The 19,309-nt window shown below is 37.0% G+C and overlaps 1 protein-coding gene across 10 annotated transcripts in view; it reads right to left on the reverse strand.

Annotated features, from left to right (window-relative positions):
- Positions 1-19,309, reverse strand: part of BCAS3 (BCAS3 microtubule associated cell migration factor) — a 664,948-nt gene that overhangs the window by 285,627 nt on the left and 360,012 nt on the right. For 9 of the 10 annotated variants that reach the window (XM_032279300.1, XM_032279309.1, XM_032279301.1 and 6 more), the window contains 3 exons: positions 14,802-14,902; positions 11,601-11,797; positions 6,932-7,029 (listed from right to left, as the gene is read on the reverse strand). In XM_032279300.1, coding sequence (XP_032135191.1) covers positions 6,932-7,029; positions 11,601-11,797; positions 14,802-14,902 — 396 coding nt within the window. Of the gene's footprint in view, positions 1-3,535; positions 4,810-6,931; positions 7,030-11,600; positions 11,798-14,801; positions 14,903-19,309 lie in introns of those variants that run through there. The other variant, XM_032279307.1, reaches the window with a different exon arrangement.

Here is a 19,309-nt window from a genome sequence, read left to right on the forward strand (position 1 = left end):
TTTGCAGAATGGAACACTACACTGAAATATTAAAAATGAACTAGTGATACATGTAATACCTGGATAAATCGCAAGCAAATTAAGTTGAGCAAGAGCTCAGATACAAAAGCAAAGATACAAGATGATTCCAAACATATGAAGTTTAATATAGGCAAAGCTAATCTGTGATGATAAAAGTAGTTACCTCTAGGTCACAGGTAGTATTAACTGGAAGGAGCGTAAGAAACTTTCTGTGTTGATGGAAATATTCTGTGTTTTTATGTGACTGGTGGCTACCTGAATATAAAAATTCATCAAGCTGTATGATTAAAATATGTGCATTTTTGCTATACCTAAATTATATCCTGATTTTAAAAACATCTTCAGAGGTGCCTGAAAGTACAGCTTCATCCATGTTTCAAGCTGAAAGGAGCTCTGCTGAGTTAACTAAAACTAAAGATCCATAAAGTCATGGTCATTATTCTTTCCTTAACACCAAGCTTCCAGAACAAGACTTTTCTCTGGAACGACTATTTTCATTTTGATTATTTACTTTAGCCTTTTCGTGACAGTTCTCAACAACATCCAGGGGGAATATCAGGAGCTCTGGTTCTGACTAGTTGACAGAGTAGAGTCCCAGGCTGCTCTTTAATTGCCCACTGGGCTTACTATTCAATGGAGAGGGGCTCTTTGTTTGTTTCTAAGTTTATAGATGGCACCTATAAGCATAAGCCTCTCAGGCTCTTGCACACAGTTTAAAATAGTGTGGCACTAACAGTTTGACACTCATGTCACTAAGACAAATGGAATTCCCGGTTCAGACTTAAACAAATTCTAATAGTGCCCCCAACCCTGTCCCCTAGCCACCATAGTCTGATGCAACAAACTACATAAACAGTCTAATCCTATAGGAGAGACGGAGTAAAGGCACAGAAGTAAAAAGTTGGGTCTTTGGTCAAAAAGTTCCACGTAAATATGTGGAACCCTAGCATATCAACAGTGAGAAGAACTGCACCAATTCCTTCTCAAAATGCTGAGGCAAGATTTAAAGTCATGTCAAGGACCTGGTGCTTGCAATATAGAAAGCATGGGCAAGGTTTTAGTTGACACAAAGATTTATTCAAAGAAGCAACGTGTCATCAGAAGACACTTTCCGAACAGCTTCTACTTCTGTTTACTGTTTCTTCATCTTCAAATGGGGCTATCAATTTTTTTCTTAATTGTGCTGAACTAAAATTTTCCTCATTGTTAACTTGACTTTGATCTTCTAACATCCTATAAATATTAGAAAGAAGAATAAGAGGAATGTTTAAATCAGAGGAGGAGAAATACAGCTGAGCATTTTCCTTGGGGGCAAATAAGGTTTTTTCCCTACATTCTTAATCTATAAAACTTAATTTTGATTTTATACAGACAGTAGATAGTTGAAAGATTAGAATTAATTTAATGTATACACTTCCCCTCATTTAATATTTGAGTTTGAATATTTTTCCCCTCTAAGGGATGGTTCGCAGGTCAGGGCTGAGCCTTCTTTTAATTTCATTCTTATTCTTACTTAATCCTCTTACGGATCCCACGCAAGCTTTCAATACCCAAGGTACATGCCTGGAGTTTTCATCACTATATAATCACCAAGAATATCTGAAACTCTGCTAATTGAATATCACATCATTTATTCAAAAAAATCTTAATATTTCTGAAGAACTTCATATCCAGGAGTTACTTTAGAAAATAATTTGAACACACCCCTTCCAAAAAAGGTAAGAAAAAAAAGGTTTTGCTTAGGGATTTTTTCTTTTTTTCAAGTAAAACCCAAAGCAAATGCATGCATAGGGACTCTTAATCTTCTTTTACTGATGTAGAAGTGAATGGCATTGTAGGAGAATGACTTGACTTGAAGGTTTTAGCAAAAGTTCAAGACCATGATTATAAAGTCATGGCTTTTTTCACTGAGTTCTAGCTTTGCGATCATGGAGCTATGTGTCCACACCACTGTAGACTGAACAGTGTCTCTCACAAATCTCTTTATTTTTACCACCAGTATCTCTGTGCCTCTGATAGCCTTTAAGATATAATATCTAAGTCTGCCTCAGATTGAAATGGTAACTGTTGATACAGTGAAATATAATCTTAGAATACTCTTCCCCCAGTACATTAACAAAATCCCTAAATGATAAAAGCACGCCTCTGTAAGAAGGTCCTTCCAGCATAGATTTGACTGCAAGACAAAATATCCAATCACACTTCTCTAGTACTATTTGTTTTTATGAAGGTGATGTACCAAATGCTAAATACATAAAGTCGGCATAAATGATTATTACAAAATCAATCAAACGAAACTAGTTTGGAATTTTAAGTGTATAATTTTCTTCAATAAACAAGTTATCTTGATAGTGGGAAAAATTAGGTGCTCAAAATTTATCTCCTAAATTAATTATTTTTATTACTTCAATTGTACAATAGTAGTATTTCTCTTGAGTCAAGAACAACAAAAAACATGAAGTCTGCAACTTGGTCCCTATTTACTGAAATGCTTGATGTAACACTAATACCTTATGATCCAAGGCTGCTCAGAAGGATAAGAAGTCATTTTACTTATCTGTCACGATTGAACTTCTCATACTACCATCTTCCTCAGGCATGTAGACAAATGCTGCTTCCACCACACTTGATAACTTTATAAAATTTTTTCTTTATTAGAGTTTGATAAAGATATCTGCTCTGCATATAAGTCAGGCATAAGTCTGTCTTTCAATCTCAACTATCTGAGTTCTTTGTTGGTAAACATCAACTTCCACAGTACAACTACAAATCAGGACAAACAAACTCACGGTGAATGAAATTTGTAGGCTCTTTGATTTGATGATGCAGAAGCAAGGAAAGCTTATTTAGCAGGTGCAGCCTTCAAGTTTTGGAACAAGAATAGTCACCAATCTGGAAAACAAAGTTCCAACAAGACACTGACAGCTACCTTTCTTTCTCTTTAGAGGTCCTACACCTTCATCAAAAGAGAGCACATGTTATAAGGTACAAACGATGGGAAGAAATTCTTAGCTATCTAGCCAAAATGAGCATACAGGGAAAAAAAATGAATAAATTGATGCAGTGCTTTGGCTAGAAATACTATCAGTGATTCACAGACACTGTTGTTCATTAGCTGGTCATGGGAAAAAGTGAGCAACTGCCTCAAATCCCATTTGTTCTGGGTAGCCTGTGTCTTAGGTTAAAAATCTTATAATGTGTCCATTTCCAGAATGATCTCCTCAGCCAAGAAGGGAAAATCTTATAATTATTTAACTGCCTCCCCCACACAACCAAATTTTAGGTAGGATGGTTTTGTTTTGTTTTGTGTTTTTGAGACAGTCTTGCTGTGTCGCCCAGGCTGGAGTGCACTGGCACAAACTCAGCTCACTGCAACCTCCACCTCCTGGGTTCAAGCGATTCTCGTGCCTCAGCCTTCTGAGTAGCTGGGATTACAGGCACATGAAACTACACCAGCTAATTTTTTTATTTTTAGTAGAGACAGGGTTTCACCATGTTGGCCAAGCTGGTCTCAAACTCCTGATCTCAGGTGATCCATTCTCCTCGGCCTCCCAAAGTGCTGGGATTATAGGCATGAGCCACTGCGCCCTGCTGGGATGGTGCTGCTTGAATCACCAAAGACAAGATGAAACAGATGTGATGGGAATAACATCTATTCATCAAGCAGTTATTGAACTGCTGAAAATTGAAACTACTCTATATGTATTTTATAGAGAGATTGTAAGAAGCTAGTTCATAGGTGTCTAAAGGCATAGAATTTACCCTGCGTATAAATCACCAAGATTAATAATTTAAAAATATGTATCTTATGCAATGTGTTTCTTTGCAAAAGAGTAAACCAGGGATTACCAGATGATTAAGAAATTGTGAAAAAAACCATTACATGGTAAAAGTAGCACATTCTGCTCATCTCTTTTAGTTTCAATGGAATGACACTGTTAGATTAATACAGATATCTAAAAATTAAACTGCAGGCCCAAGATTTAAATAAAATATTTTCACTTTAAAAACTGTTATAATTGTCAAAGGATTTAATTATATCACATTAAATTCTACATCTGTGAAAAAAGTAAGTACATGAAAAATAATGATACCACCACAAGGTTAGACAGAGCAACAACTGTCACTAAAATAGAGGGTTAAGTGTAACATGTGCCATAGGAATAACTCAAAAGCCAATACATGAAGTCATATAAAATGCTTGAAGATAATACAAAGCAATGAAGACCAATAGAAGATGTGCCACCCTGGTCATATCTCTAAGTAACAGGCAATGAAACCTCCAGATAAGGATCTTCCCAATGTGCAGCTGACTCCAATGCATGGATCATAATCAGAGACACACTTCCTGGTTCAGGAGCCATTATAAAAATTTATTAGCCTCTTTTTAACAGAAGAACCTAAAACAAAATTTTCCCATAAATTTGTTTCCATAAAGAACTCAAATCATTTAGCCACAATCTTGTTGGACTTGCTACCTTGATTTTTGTTAGCCTAGATGTTGTTTTCCACAGACATAGAAAGTAATTCCGTTAAACCGTTGGTCCTATTAAAGTGGATGAACATTCCACAACAAAACATTATTCACTCAAAAAATGTGTTGACATACATTTTTCATTCAAAAGGGATCCGAACCTTGAAGGTAGCTGAAGAGAGAATTACTCATAAAAGTCCAATTCTTTATCTACGGGGCTTCTTTAGCTCAAAGTTAAAGAAAGCAGCATATATGTTTCACTGTTTTGGCTGTCTTTCAGAAAGGTACCATGGCTTCCTGGAATGAAAATAAGCCTAGAAAAATAATAATAAAACTTAGCCATCAAGAAGTTCTTTCCTACTCAAAAGATTGGTACTTGCAGGCAAAGAGGTTCAATGTGATAGAACAATATTCTGCAAACTCATAGAGTGTATCTCTGATGCAAATTAAGTAATTTTAGGACTACTTACAAATCAGATTATTTACATGTAGGCTCTAATTCCTTATTCAAAAATCAACTTAAAAACTCTTCTTGCAAAAGGATTTAAATAAAGTTCATTGAAGCTCCTCCCATGTTGCATCAGATGACTTTACATACAGCTAAGATTGCTACACGATAAATACAGAGTGTTGGCTAGGCGCAGTGGGTCACACATATAATCCCAGTACTTTGGGAGGCTGAGGTGGGTAGATCACCTGAGGTCAGGAGTTTGAGACCAGCCTGACCAACAAGGTGAAACCCCTGTCTCTACTAAAAATACAAAAATTAGCCGGGGATGGTGGCAGGTGCCTGGCCCAGCTACTCCGGAGGTTGGGACAGGAGAATTGCTTGAACCCGGGAGATGGAGGTTGCAGTGAGCTGGGACTGTGCCACTGCACTCCAACCTGGATGACAGAGCAAGACTCTGTCTCAAAAGAAAAAAAAAAAAAGGAAAAGAAAATGCGTGTTACCTCAGAATACAGTATTGAATATGTTCACTTTTAATAATACAAGGTAACTGCTTTGGCAGCCTGTGTTCCAAGTGGCTAGTCACTTGACAATAAAACATCAGTAATCTGGTAGTTTAAGAAGGTTTAAAAAGCCCAGTCTAGGCCTACTATTGTAATCTTGAATAAAATACTTCGGGTTAAAATCTGTAACATTTCCAGGATTCACAATTGCAAATGATCATTCCAAATGAGCACATCTCTTAGCATTCTCAGAATGTGACTATAAGAAAGATTTATTGTTTAAGTTCCTATCTTGATATCTCATTCAACACAGGGAAGCAATGATAGATACTCTACACATTTCCGTGTTCATTTCCAAGGGACAACCATGGTTGCCAAGTTTGAGCATTAGGAACAAGTATGAGTCCTCTAAAGTAATAGTCTACATTAAAAATGAAGGCATAGCCCTAGATGGGGCAGCTCAGTAAGATGCAGAGTACAATCCACTAACCAAAAAAATCAGAAAGTTAAGAATATGTATAAAACCCATTAGCTTTGAAACTTAAAAATGGATCCACAGACAGAAACTTTGGTTGTTTTAAAGTGACCTTCACAGATCAGTTTTGTGTTTGTTTCCATTTTCTTTCACAGTTTAAGCCTCAATCAAATCAGCAGTCTCTAGGGATTTTGAAATCGCCATAGATTAAAATCCTCTCTGACTCAACTGTTTGACTAATGCTGAGTATTTAATAATTCTACTTGAGAGAGAATTTTTGGACAAAATCCTGCTGTGTGCTTTCTTCAGATGCTCCCCAGCTGCACTTGAAAGCAGGGCATCACTGTCCTTATTTTAACACTAGACTCAGAGATGAGAAAATATATCACTACAGACAGTTCTACTATTTAGCAGGCGTGGCGGAAAACAGTTTTATCATACTAATGGAGCAACTATCACATACAAAGGCAAAGATCTCCTCCTCTGTACTAATAATACATATTCATAGCTTGTTTCCAAGGATAAGAAATGAATAACTGTGATAGACCAGAATTAAGTTAATGAATTTCTAAACTTCATGCTTTTGATAATAAAATCATTTAAGCTATAGCACTTGGACTGTCTCTACTTCCACAGATTAGGCACTTTGATACTCAACAGGTTGAGTAAATTGAATCCATATATTGTATTTACGTTCTCTGTCAAGGTTGCTTCTCCACATTTCAGTGATCAAAGGCAAAACAGTCATCAACCCTGTAGCCTTCAATACTACGTTCATTACAGTTAATCAAGTGCCAACTCCACTACATCTTTCACCAACCTAAGGAATGCTTAAAAGCATGGCATTGTTCAGCAACAAATATACGCACAGTACTGCATTAAAATGCATACACACCACAAAACAAAAAAATAAAGAAGAAAGCAAATAAATGTCATCCTCTACATTGTACGAGAAAATTAGTTTAAAAGCACAGGACTGCCCAATAAACATTTGAGAGGTGGTTTTCTACCTGAGGCAGCATCAATCACTGTGGAAACTCCCCTTCGATCAGAGACTGGACGGGATGACCCTGGCATGCTGACTGGGTCAGAGCGGACTGGCTGGATCCTGCAATGCAATTTAATTTAATTCATATATGTTACTGGCATCAAAACTGTCGCTTGCTACAAAAGACCTTAAATCAGGAATGTTGGAGTAGCACAATCCATTAAAGAACCATCCATCCTAAAACAAGACAAACAGGGAGCTGTAGTCCCTAATTGCTGCACAAGGATAAAGCACTACAAACATTCTCTATACTCCAGACCCATTCTAACTTATCTATGTGTGTTATTCCACAGATTTTTAAGGAAGGGACTGAAAAGCTAACATTAATTTAAAGGGATACAATTTGGCATTTCCAAGGGACACACATGAAGAGTTTTGAGAATCCTGAAATTCATGAATAGCACCGTAGCTATTAATGTTTTCCATAAAAGGCAGCAATATGTAATTCAAAATCCTTACTGAAAGTTACTTATATCTGACAGGAAGCATAGGATAACAAAGGTGTACTGTGGCTGGGGGAGGGGGAGCTAGCTAGGGTCACTACTAACTGAGCTACCTTTATAAAATTACCAACTAGCACATAAAAATCAATGAGAACCTCAGTAAATGTGCAAATTACTACATGCCATTTAAAGTATAATAAAGATTCATCCTGGCTAACATGGTACAATCCTGTCTCTACTAAAAATACAAAAAAATTAGTCAATCGTGGTGACACGCGCCTATAGTTCCAGCTACTTGGGAGGCTGAGCCAGGAGAATCACTTGAACCTGGGAGGCAGAGGTTGCAGTGAGCTAAGATTGGATAACTGCACTCCAGCCTGGGCAAGAGAGTGAGACTCCAATAAAAAAAAAAAAATAATAATAATAATAAACATATAAATGCTGAGTGTATCTTTCTAGCTGCATTAGAATAAATCCTATCAACATAAAAATATCTGGAAGATTAAAAAGATCTGAAAGTCCCAGGCAACTTAGAAAAACAAAAACTTATTACAACAATATATGCATGCATTTCTGGTAATTCATCCATACAGTAAGTATTTACTGAATATTAACTGCATGTCAGAATTACTATGGGAACAAGCAGAAACAAAATAAAACACCGACCAATGTCTATATCTATGACACAGCACATGAAATTCATGACAATGCAAAATAAAACTAAAGTGTAAATACGAATGACATAAATAATAAAAGCTCAGATAGGGGAATACATTAAGGGTCCACATCAGATAGAGATCTTGTAGAGATGAGAATGGGGAGAATTTCAATAGTTGGATTTCTAATTGGATGCTGGGTGAGAAATGGTGGTACTAAAAAGGACTTAAAATTGATGAGAGTTAAATCTAAATTTCCCATAAAAACTGTGCTGTAGGGTCTTAGCCAAGGTCCCAACCAAGCTTACCTGCTGAAAATTTAAAATATAAATTACAGATGCAATTAATAGAAATTTATGAACCTGTTGCTCAATATAAAGGTTTCTAAAGTTATATGCATCCAGTAAACAGGATAATATTCTAATCAAACATAAACAACTTAAAGTCATTTAGATATTTTTTAAAAATTGAGGGAGTTGTTTAGTATTATTAATAAAGGGAACGTCTCTGAGGAAAATTCTTAAGGATTCTGAAAACATAGCAATATCTACTTTTTTTTTTTTTTTTTTTTCCCTGAGACGCAGTCTTGCTCTGTCGCCAGGCTGGAATGCAGTGGCGCAATCTCGGCTCACTGCAACCTCCGCCTCCTGGGTTCAAGCGATTCTTCCGCCTCAGCCTGCCGAGTAGCTGGGACGATAGGCGCATGCCACCACACCTGGCTAATTTTTGTATTTTTAGTAGAGACGGGGTTTCATCATGGCGAGAATGGTCTTGATCTCTTGATCTGCCCGCCTCGGCCTCCCTTTTTTTTTTTTTGGTGGAGTCTCACTCTGTTGCCAGGCTGTAGTACAGTAGCACAACCTCAGCTCACTGCAACCTCTGCCTCCCAGGTTCAAGTGATTCTCTTGCCTCAGCCTCCCAGGTAGCTGGGACTACAGGTTTGCGCCATCACACCAGGCTAATTTTTTGTATTTTAGTAGAGATGGGGTTTCACCATGTTGGCCAGGATGGTCTCAGGATGGTCTTGATCTCCTGACCTTGTGAACCGCCTGCCTCAGCCTTCCAAAGTGCCAGGATTACAGGCATAAGCCACCATACCTAGCACTGTATCTACTTTTAAAAGAAGGGAGTTAGAAAGATCTTAATAGAAGAACTGTATCTGAGGAAAAGAGTAACAAAGAAAGCTGAAGGTGGCCACAAAACAATGGGGCAGAGACCTCCTAAGAAAAAGCAGAGCTTTACAGTAGCAGCTAGTCAGTCACTAGAAAAAAAGGAGACAGTCTCTTGTGCATGGTTTTGCAAAGAAACTAAATGTGTTACCCAGTTGTAAAGAGAATAAATTGGTTAGTTATTTTAAATGCTTTATTATTAACCTTTAAATAACCAAATGACTATTGTAAACACAAGTACACTGAATCACTAAGCTGAGGACTGAAAAGAATTGACTACCTGACCATGGCTTGAGGTCCTAATCTAGACCATATTTTATCATTAGTACCACTGAAAATTGGTCTTACACTGTCACTGTATTCTGTCATTATTACCTGACATCTTGGTCAAAAAATGTCATCTTTAGAAAGCTGGAGGGATTATGCTGGAACAAAAAACCAAAAATGTAGAGAAGAAAGAAATAAAACACAAAGCAGACTAAACAAATGAAAAATACTAAACAAGGTATTGAAAGGAGATGCATTCATCTTTATGAATCCTTCTTTCAGAAGATATATCAGTCAGGGGAAAGCAAAAATTCAAAAAGGGACACCAGTTAGGAGTCTGTGAAACATTGCTAGGGTGCTGGCATTGGGAATGGAGAGGAGTGGAAGGTTTCTAGATGTCAATTTTGAATAGAAATGACATGTTAGTAAAGAATTAGATGTGGCATGTGTGAAAGGAGAGATTTCAAGAGTCATTTAAAGAGATGAGGCCGGGCATCATGGTTCATGCCTGTAATCCCAGCACTTTGGGAGGCAGAGGCAGGCAGATCACCTGAGGTCATGAGTTCAAGACCAGCCTGGCCAACATAGTGAAACTCCATCTCTGCTAAAAATATAAAAGTTAGCCTGGCATGGTGGTGTGTGCCTGTAATCCCAGTTACTTGGGAGGCTGAGGTAGGATAATTGGTTAAACCCGGGAGGCAGATGTTGCAATGAACTGAGATTGCAACATGGCACTCCACCCTGGGGTGACAAAGTGAGACTCAGTCTCAAAAAAATTAAAATACTCATGCCTGTAATCCCAGCACTTTGGGATGCTGAGGCGGGAGGATCACTTGAGGTCAAGAATTCAAGACCAGCCTGGCCAACATGCTGAAACCCCATCTCTACTAAAAATACAAAAAATTAGCTGGGCATGGTGGCATGTGCCTGTAGTCCCAGCTCCTTGGGAGAGTGAGGCAGGAGAACTGCTTGCACCTGGGAGGCAGAGGTTGCAGTGAGCAGAGATCACACCACTGCACTCCAGCCTGGGTGACAGAGTGAGACCCCGTTTCAAAAAATAAAATAAAATAGAATAAAAAATAAATAAAGAGATGAGAAATAATGGGGTGTGAACAGGATTAGGGAATGAGATGATGAGTTGCAATTGAGACCAAAGTAGGCAACTGGCCGTACTCTAGGAATATCTCCTAGCACTTAGTAGAGTCCCTGATAGGTACTCAATAAATATGTGTCATATTTTCTAAACAGATATATCAGGCATAATCCAACTTTGCAATTTTTGTTTTGTAATAAAAATTTATTATTGCTACTGACAAAAAGAAGACAAAAACATATTTCCACAATTTTTTTAAAGGTGTGCAAGAAAGAGGTCAGAGGGTGTTTTACATTCAAGATACACTAAAGAACATTTTTTAAAGAGAAGACAAGAAAAGGGAGAATATATTATATTAGACTGAGTCCTTCATTATGTGTTGTACCCTAATGTGTCAAGTCTTGATATAACAAATTAAACTGCTAAGCAAACTTAAGACTGCAAGTCAAAACTGAGTTGCAATAAAAAAAAACCTAAAAATAAAAAGCATAATTTGTACACCTGTACTAGGATTCCTACAAGTAAGGATGAGAGAACATGTATTATAAAAATAATATATGTATATAACTGGATTTATACCAACATTTTTCCATTCAAAAACGTTTCATAATTGAAAAGAAGGAAGATACAGGATTAGATAAAAATCACAGATGAAATTTAATTGAAAGGTGATGCCAGCTTCAGAAAGATCAGGAAAAGCGTACATAATCAGACTTCAGGCAGCTGGAGCAAAGCATCAAAAAGTGGAATTGCTTGAAAAGTGCCATATTAGATTTAGGGAAAATATAATCTGAAAAACAAATATTTATTTCATGTAATGTAATCCCATATGACATCCTATATACCATCCCAAGTCATGACAGTGAATCACATGCAACAGTACACGTGGACTGCAAAATGATACTGTGTCAAAAGGGGAAAAGTAAATATTATGTATGATGTTCATTTCACATGAACATATTAATCCTTTCATTCAAATCACTCTCTAGTTCCCATTTCCTACCTGAGACTGTTAAGATCAAGATCATCTGTATCAAAATCCAAAAGAGGCTGTGGCGTGTCACTTGGACCATGAGACTGCAACACAGATGAACTGGAGGAGATGACTGTGGTTTGGCCTGAGGGGTGGATGGTTTTGAACTGGAACTGTGGACCCATCCACAGACGTCTGTGGGGTCCAGTGTGTGTTACAATTTCAACCTGGAACAGAGTAGCAATGATGACTTAAATGGATTATGATCTCAATTTGAGAGCCTTTCACAATCCCCCATTCTTCCTCTCAATACCCACATTCTTCAAGAGCCCCAAGTTAAAGTGGGAAAGGGATAGGGCACCCATAATTAAAAGGTAATAATAATCACAGACGATGCAGACACTTAAAATGTCCCTCTACTGGTTTTCAGCAACATAAACAAAAAAATACATTTTGTGTACATATACATACACAGACACACATGCACACCTCACACCATATACAACACAAAAATCATATGAAAGTAAAAGAACCAGTTGCCTGTCTCATATAACTAGTGTCAGCTCCCTAGGGTATATCTTTTCATTCACTCTAGATAGTACTTACCATGTTGTAGGCATGCACTGAATACTATATCTATTAATCCACAGATTAAAAGTAATTCCTTCACTGAGGTTCAAGCTCACGACAAACGTGAACCTGTTCTTGAACTACCTAAGGAAAAGTAAAGGTCTGAAATAATTTTAATGCCCAAAGCCACTTTCTTTCCATAATAAAATATTATAATATTTACTGTACTGTCCTAATATTCCCTCAATCCACTTTTAAACGAAAAAAATTATTATATATTTTCTCTCAAACTAGATATTTGTCTTCCAAATATCCATTAATTAGTGTGTGTTCTCAACTGCCACAGATATTGACACAGGCATTTTATGTGCTACAAAACAGAAATACCAAAATACTTTATGAATTTCACACTCAATGGAGGGGTTAGGGAATGTTCCCAATATTTTATTAGATATTATAAAGTCAAAGAAGTGGGTGGAAGGCACTGGGAAAAGCCTGAAAATATACGTATTACATGATTTTTTACAAACAAGCAACTCGAATGAGAGATTAAATATACAAACTAGTTTAAATATCTTGTCATTGCTACATCCATGCCTCTGCAAATACTTTATGTAATTGCATCTGCAAATACTTTATGAAATTGACTTCCCATGTGCCTTATTTTTGTCCTGAGTTCTTTTATATTTAATCACATTTCTCTGATTGTGGTGATTAATTCTTAACAAAACATAACTGAAAAGGTTCACAGAGTGTACCTCTGTGTTTCTGAGTCCAAAAGGGCAAAATCATCATGGTCTTTGGAACAATATTCACATTCCCACTAATCACAGGGAGAAAAATGCTCAGATTGAGGATAGTGATTTCTGATTCAAGTAGTTGTATTCAGCAATGTAAATTAGGCCACAGATAAAGCATTCTGTGTATTTTAAGCTCAAAACCATCAGTGTCACAGAGCCGAGAGGTAAACAGATGCCTGTGCAATTTCACAGAGGCGATGGCCAGATGTTCCTATTCACTCTCCTGTTGTGTGCCGGACAAACATATTGTATATACTTTCACACTGACAGCACACATTACCCCTTTCTCTAATTGAAAAGTTGAAGTGAAGGACAGTGGTTTCTCTACCAGCATTCCTTGGACAAAATTTTGATTTTGGAAAAAACACATGCATTTTGGGTTTACTTTATCTTCCTATCATTAAGGAAGGATGGATCGTCACATGCCATGAACTGAAGAATTGACCTCCTTCAAGGAACTTCCTATGAATACTTTTGGTGTGATGAAATAAATACATGTTACCTAGACACTATTTGATTTCCCAGTTTCCAGACTTACTTTAGGTTTTAGGCTACCCTCCTTGAGAAAGAAAAGAAACTACGAATGGCCTCCACATTTTCTGAGGCACCTGTCCAATGAAAAGCTGCCAGATTTGTAACCTGAGATAGATCATTAGCTTCACAAAATGATGTCAGACTTGAGGCAGACATAACAGCATTTATAATGAAGTCATTTGTAATCCCATCATTTTGAAATCTGCCCAAGTATCTTTTATTTCAAAGTCCTTTGAGATGAAGACAGCTTCACCTGGCAAGGGGAAGAATGGTCAATTGAAGCTGTTGGAGACTAGGCATGGTGGCTCATGCCTGTAATCCCAGCACTTTCAGAGGCCAACGTAAGAGGATCACTTGAGCCTAGGAGTTCAAGATCAGCCTAAGCAACGTAAGGAGATCCTGTCTTTAGATTAAAAAAAAAAAAAAAAAAATCAGCTAGCATGGTGATGCATGCCTGCAGTCCCAGCAATGTTGTAGGGCTGGTTTAGAGACCACTAGAAGCAGCATTACATGGGCTTAGGAAAGGAAACCCAGGCATGTACCATCAGAACTTCTAGAGTGGAATCTTGTATTTACAATAATGGAAGTATGAATTCAACCTTCAGAAAATGTTGGCTCCACAAAACAGATCCCAAAGTTTGTTGAGTAGCTTCACTGTTTCAACAAGGTCAGCTTTTATTTTAAACCTGATGAAAATGTGTTCCAAGAGCCTATTTAAATTCCAAGCTCTTGGCTGGGCACGGTGGCTTACACCAGTAATGCCAGCACTTTAGGAGGCCAAGGTGGGTGGATCACTTGAAGTCAGGAGTTCAAGACCAGCCTGGCCAACATGGCGAACCTCCATCTCTACTAAAAATACAAAAATTAGCCAGGCATGGTGGTGCATGCCTGCAATCCAAGCTACTCAAGAAGCTGAGGCATAAGAATCGCTTGAACCTGGGAGGCGGAGGTTGCAGTGAGCCAAGATCATGTCACTGTACTCCAGCCTGGGTGACAGAGCAAGACTCTGTCTCAAAAATTAGTTAATTAGTTAATTAATTAATTCCAAGGCCCTAAGGCTTTAAATAGATTGTGTGAAAAATATACAAATTTTATGCCATGTGTATGGAAGCTAACATACACACACACACACACATATGTAAAATATGTATATGTACACCGGCAGCAATATTTGTGAGTAATCTGTAATATGGAAAGACAACTAATTCTTGATAACCCAACAAAGAGTTACTAATTCTCCCCACTTTTCTCTAAGGAAAAGAATAAAAACAGACAGTAAATTTCTGTTTTCTGTTACTTTAATACTCCCAATATTTCAGAGTTTTACCTGGGAAAGCCATTCTTCATCTTCCTGTCCACTATGGTCAGAAGCTAAACTGTCATAAGACCCATGTCGAGTAATGGGCCCAGGACTTCCAGGGGGAACCACTATAGGAAAAAGAAAATAGATTTAAAGCACTTTGTTCCATGCAGTGGAAAAACAGACGTGGGCACAACCATTTTGGATACTGTGGTAATTTATAAGATAAAATATAATACCTTAAAGCACAGAGGCAATTGAAATAATTATTGAACAAGTAAGAATAAAGTTCTTAGGGAAAAGATACTTTAAAAAATATTTACAGGAATTTCGTAATGACGTATTCTTCCAATAAAAGAAATAAACAACTAAGTACATGCCAATAGCAAAAGTACACTGAAGAGCAGTGACAAATCTATTTATTGGGGGAATGACATTAGGATTCTTTAAGAGAGTTTACTTAGCAGCTTCGTATAAATGCTAGGCATAAAAATGCACATTTAATTGAAAAACACACTTTCGGTTCCTGAAAAAATTCATTTATCCAGAGAAATGCATCATTTTTCTTAGATACCTGAGTAGTTTTCATGATTCTTAAGTGGTATGACACAATCAAATTATAAACAGCCTACTTTTTAATTCAAATAGGAACATTTGCTTAGTAAAACAATAAAATAATTCAAAAACATTTACTGAGTTCCTAATATGAACCAGACATTATCTCCTCAAAGTCTCAGTCTCTTCTTTGGAAGCTACCACTCAGTCTGTCTGTCTCCATATCTCTAAAAATATTTATTTATTTATTTAATTTATTTATTTATTTTTACAGCAGTTTTAGGTTCACAGCAAAGTAGAGCTAAAGATATAGATATTTCCCATATAACCCCCAAACTCATACATATTCATTTAACCTTTTTTTTTTTTTAAGAGATAGGATCTCGCTGTATCACCCAGGCTGGAGTGCCGTGGCATGATCATAGCTCACTGTAACCTCAAACTTCTGGGCTCAAACCATCTTCTCACCTCAGTGTAATAAGTAGCTGAGACTACAGGCATGAGCCAACATGTCTGCCCAATATTATCTTTTTTGTAGAGACAGGATCTCACAATGTTGACCAGGTTGGTCTTGAACTCCTGGCCTCAAGTGATCCTCTGGCTTTGGCTCTCAGAGTGCTGGGATTATAGGCATAAAACACCACACCTGGCCTACCATTTTAATACTCAGAGAAATCAAGCAATGAAGTACTGGGAGGAACACAGGAAAAAGAGGGGAGGTAAGCAGGAAGAGAAGTAAGAAAGTAAAAGATGATCATTAAAGAAGTATGGAAGAAATAGAAAAGAATGAGAAGCAGAAAATAACCTGGTAATTTCCACCACCCAGAGACATTTATATATACACATCAACATACAAAAATTTCCTTGAGCTAGATTCCTACATATGTAAACAGAGGATGTGAATGTATAAATTTCTTAATATATATTCCCAGAAAGAGTTATATACTTACCCAACCAGTGAAGAGAATGCCAGTCTCACTGAGCTTTTGCTAGAACATGGTAGTATTTTGAAAAACTATACCTTAGTGAAATAGACACAAATAAAATAGACAAAGCATAATCTAGGGCAAGATTTAAAAGACACAGACTCACAAAAAGCTTATCTTAACTTGCTGCAAGAGGAGAAATGCTAATTCAGGGAATTACCCAACAGAGGCATACATAATATTGAAGTGTAAGATCTGCTGCGGTTAAAACTTTTAGCTGCTAGTTCTCCAAAATCATAGTTCTACAGCCAAGAAGCATGGTGGCATTTGCACAAAACACAAATGATCACAAAAGCATACACCTACATTCTTGTGATGACAGTAGTATCAAGAATAAAAGAATACTACAATAACTTATCTATTATTTCAGCATTCTTTCGGAAATAATTGATATATATTGAAAGGCTGATAAGTAAACTGATGTTTTCAAAAGGCTAAATTATTTTCACACCAATAAATTCTATATTAATTCTTAATACAGAGGAGAATAAGAGGATCCTGGAAATTTCCACCCCTTAAATACCAGTGAAAAATGTGAATATGGACAAATATGTAGAGGCTGGAAAGCAGATGAGGGCAGAGAAGATTTTTAAAGAGGTAAGGTAATATGTTCTGCAAATATCTGAAGGAAAGGTGTTACAAACAGAATGTTAAGTACAAAGATTTTGAGGTGTAAACATGAAGGAAATCACTAACAGCCAGGAGGCCACTGTGGTTGGGTGGGGTAAGCCATGTTGTGAGTGGAAGATGAGTCGGCAAGGCAAAGGGGGCAGGACCAGCAGATTATTGTGGGCTTTTCCTTTCTTTCTTTTTTTCTTTTCTTTCTTTCTTTCTTTTCTTTCTTTCTTTTTTTTTTTGGGGGGGGGGGGGTAATAAAGCTGGAGTAATACAATGGAAAGCAATTGAAAAGTTATAAGTACAAGTGAGAAACCACGCCTTACGTAACTAGCTAGTACCTAATATGAATTTCTCCAAGAGTTTATGTTGTGTTTTACATATGCTGAGTCTATGAGTCTAGACTAGTACATGTCATAGAATAAGTACTCAAGTATTTACTGGGTGGTTGGAATTTGGGATTCTATACTAAGTAAGTAATGGCACCAGAATGGCTGGACACTTAATTATCCTTCATCAGAAAAGGGAAAATATGTCTGGGATTAGCTTCAAAATAACCCAGTGGCAGGGATGGAGGTGGGAAGAAGGATTACAGATGAAAAGAAGATTGGTCATTAGTTGATCATTGCCATAGCCAGCTGATAGCCACATGGAGGTTCATTATACTATTATTTTCTAGTTTTGTGTATGTTTGGAATTTTCCAGTAAGAAGGGGGAAGTATCCTCTCTGCCCTCATTAACTTTCTGAAGGAAGTAATAAAGATTCCAAATATATATATAGAAATAGTACCATAAACATGCATCCCAAAATTCTAAAGAGATTGTAAAAATTTCCACCTCCTTTTTTCACTAAAAATAGTTTTCTAATTAAGTATGTTTGAAAGCCATCAGAAGATGGGCAATATAAAAAATAAGTATGGTGGGATAATATTTTTCACCATCAAATAAATATCCTTCCTTATCTCCACCATTTTTTCCATGTTTGATACATTTTTCTTATTAAATTGGGTAATAGGCAGAAACATCAAAACAGGAAAAGCATATAACTAAAAAAACTAAAATCCAAGTAATTTTGAAAAGTCTGAAAGAAGAATGCAATAAGGGAATATATTTTTTCACAATAAACTAATGATTAACCGGCACTGTGGTATTAAACATACAACTAGATATATTACTGTTCAAAACTGGTAATGTAATATATTAAAATCTGTTGTTCTTCCTATCATATTCAGTATTGGATGCTTTTTTTTTTTGAGATGGTGTCTCACTTGCCAGCTGGAGTGCAGTAGCGCAATCTTAGTTCACTGCAACCTCTGCCTCCTGGGTTCAAGCAATTCTCCTGCCTCAGCTTCCCAAGTAGCTGGGATTACAGGTACATGCCATCATGCCCAACTAATTTTAGTATTTGTAGTAGAGACAGTGTTTCACCATTTTGCCCAGGATGGTCTCAATCTCCTGACCACATTATCTGCCCACCTCAGCCTCCCAAAGTGCCGGGATTACAGGCATGAACCACTGTGCCCGGCCCAGTATTGGATTATTTACACAGTTTTAGGAACTACAATATGCAGTATGGAATACCTTACAACAGTCCCAACAGTATAGCAAGCCAGGGCCTTGTTCCTCCAAATGTGGTCCTCAGACCACCAACATTGGCATTCCTGGCAGAGCTTGTTAGAAATAAGCAACTTCAGGTTCCACCTACCCATGCCTACTGAATTACAATCTGCATTTCAACAAGATCCCTAGGTGATTTCATTACACATTAAAATTTGAGAGCTGTGATATACAGGGGTAGACTCACTGCCATTCCTCTAAAATAATCAGTAGCAAAAGTTTGGAGAATCTATATTATCCTTTAGAAGGAAAATAATACGACAAACTGGTTTTCATTTGAGAGCTTAGGAGGAAATAATTAGCTACTTAAAACTGTTTCTAAAATCTAGACAAGAAAATTCTGAAATAAGCATAGTTATTCTGAGATTAAGTTAACTATAAATTATTAGAAATTTAAAATAGAAAAGTTCTATCATTTTCATAGGCTTTACTTTTTTGTCCACTTCTTATCCTTCCAAACTCTTCACTGTAACCTCAAATTTCAGTATAGATGGCCATTATAGCAGAAAAGCCAAGCTCTGTTTGCCATGGCTGATGTTGGGGATATGTCAAGCCAGTACTCACATGAGTTAAAGTGACAGATCTAAAACATTCAGCTTAGCAGTATTCAATACTTTTCTTAGTTTTTGTTGTTGTTGTTATTTTAGCCAAGGGTGGTTAAGTGTTTGGAAATGAAAGCTTTATCCTTAGGTGGTTTTTGCTTTACAGATATCAACTGCCAGAGTTTCTTTCACACAAAGAAATCAGGAAGTCTCTTGATTT

Source organism: Sapajus apella, unplaced genomic scaffold (assembly GCF_009761245.1).
Source record: "Sapajus apella isolate SASKATOON/1434 unplaced genomic scaffold, GSC_monkey_1.0 scaffold12, whole genome shotgun sequence".
Taxonomy (NCBI): Eukaryota; Metazoa; Chordata; class Mammalia; order Primates; family Cebidae; genus Sapajus; species Sapajus apella.